The 1,858-nt window shown below is 52.7% G+C and overlaps 1 protein-coding gene across 1 annotated transcript; it reads right to left on the bottom strand.

The window, feature by feature from the left end:
- Nucleotides 1-742: 742 nt before the first annotated feature.
- On the bottom strand, nt 743-1,051 carry LOC135998109 (feather keratin 1-like). Its single transcript, XM_065651217.1, has one exon. It carries the CDS (start codon nt 1,049-1,051, stop codon nt 743-745), a length of 309 nt encoding a protein of 102 aa, XP_065507289.1.
- Nucleotides 1,052-1,858: the final 807 nt, after the last annotated feature.

Here is a 1,858-nt window from a genome sequence, read left to right as displayed (position 1 = left end):
ATATTCATCCCTCCTTCTCCTGACTACTTGCTTCACAATGTTGAGCTTCCTAAGGAAAAAGAAAAGCTGTATCCAACAAAGTGATGGTAGTGACTGAACTACCTTGTGTTGTTCTACTCCACATAGGCAGAGATGTTTAGAAACCAGAGGCTACACCCAATTCATCACTAAGCATAGTCAATACTAAACTACTTGACAATCACTGCACAAGCTTCCCCAACAACCCCATCCCAGAACCAGGCCTGAGCAACATCTCTCTCCCTGGACATCATGGGAGAGGACCTGCAGGGGAAAGGATGAGAGAAAGGCATGGGCTGGGATGCAGAAGAACTTTAATGAGTCAAAAAGAAAACAAAGTAGCTCTGAGTGGAATCCCCAGTACAGGGAGCACCAGGGGCAGACAGGAGCCTGTGACCCACGGCTGTGGAAGAGATTCAATCAATGTCCATCTGCTTGCCTCACAGAGGGAGCAGGGCCAGCAGGTCCTCCCTAGGCTGGCTTTGTGGGGCTCACAAACCGTGGGAGCACAAGAGAACAAGGACACAAGAGGCACAGGAGACACTGGAAGAGGGAAAAGGCGACATGGGCCGTGCGTTCTGAGAGCCCAGGCTGGCCCTGTCCTTTTGCAGGGAGTGCAGGGGTTGCTCAGCCCCTCTGAAACCAACAGCCTGATAGTCCATCCCCAGTCTGGTATCATCTTGTGTGTCCCTGGAAGCCTTCCCCGGGGCCATCACCAGCAGCTTTAGCAGGGGAAACACCTCCTTGTGCCACAGATGCCGCTGCCCAAGCCAGAGAGACCAAAGCCCCCGGAGTTGATGGGCACTCCCTGAGAGCTGAGGATGCTGCCAACAGCAGCGGAGGTGGAGGATCCCACGGCGGTGTTCTGCGGGAAGGAGCTGAGGATGGGGCCGGGCAGGGTCACCACCACGGGGGAGGGTTGAATGTAAACATGGGAGTCCTGGCACTGCTGGACACAGGGCTCATTGCAGCTGTTGGCCAGCGGGGTTGGGCCGCAGGGCTGGCAGGGCAGGCACTGGTTGTAGCAGGACATGTCTTGTGGCTGGAGGTGAACCTGAGAGAGAGGGCAGGGGGAAGTAAGCGTGAGGGATTGCATAGTATTAGCCTTTCTCCCAACCATGAAAGAGACAAGGAATGAACTGGAGATGAGAGTTGCAGGCTGTGTAGGTGACCCAAAGGCTTTTCCCTCAGACAATCGCTACCAAGAGTGACCAGGGAGATCCCCACCTAGCCCATAGCTCAGGAGACACTTCAGCCAGACCCCAGAGTCTCTCCTTTTTACAAGTTCTGCCCCTTTCCCCTCCCATGGCAAGTAGACTCAAGACTCTGCATGGGACATAGGGGCAGGTATGCCCTGAGAAATTACAGAGGAGGAGGCGGAGGAAGAGGAGGAGAATGGGTGTCCAACTCACCTTTTTCCGTGGGAGATGGAGGCGAGAGAAATGTATGAGTGAGTGTGGAGAAGGACTCGCTTTTATAGTGCTCCTGCACTGCCCCAGGGCCAGAGTCACTGCAGGCGGGCAGTAATTTTCCAACAGACTCACTTCCTAAGGAAAATATCGTACTTAATAACCTAGTTTGTGTTTTGGTTTCTGTCAACCCTCCCATTTCATTATCCTCATTTCTACCATTCCCTCTAGGTCACCAAGTCTCATTTCAAGTACCATATGAGAAGTTGATTTCTTCCTCACAAATGAGGGCTGTTTTGGGGCTTAGGACAATGTCTTATTCCTCCCACTCTCCTCACATCACCACGTACTTCGGCTGCACACTTTGGACCATGACCAGCAAGGGAAACAATAGTCTGTCCACTTTTCCAAACACTCTGACCATCCTGTGA

This window comes from Caloenas nicobarica, chromosome 24, assembly GCF_036013445.1.
Source record: "Caloenas nicobarica isolate bCalNic1 chromosome 24, bCalNic1.hap1, whole genome shotgun sequence".
Taxonomy (NCBI): Eukaryota; Metazoa; Chordata; class Aves; order Columbiformes; family Columbidae; genus Caloenas; species Caloenas nicobarica.
This window is presented reverse-complemented; position numbering and strand designations above follow the sequence as displayed.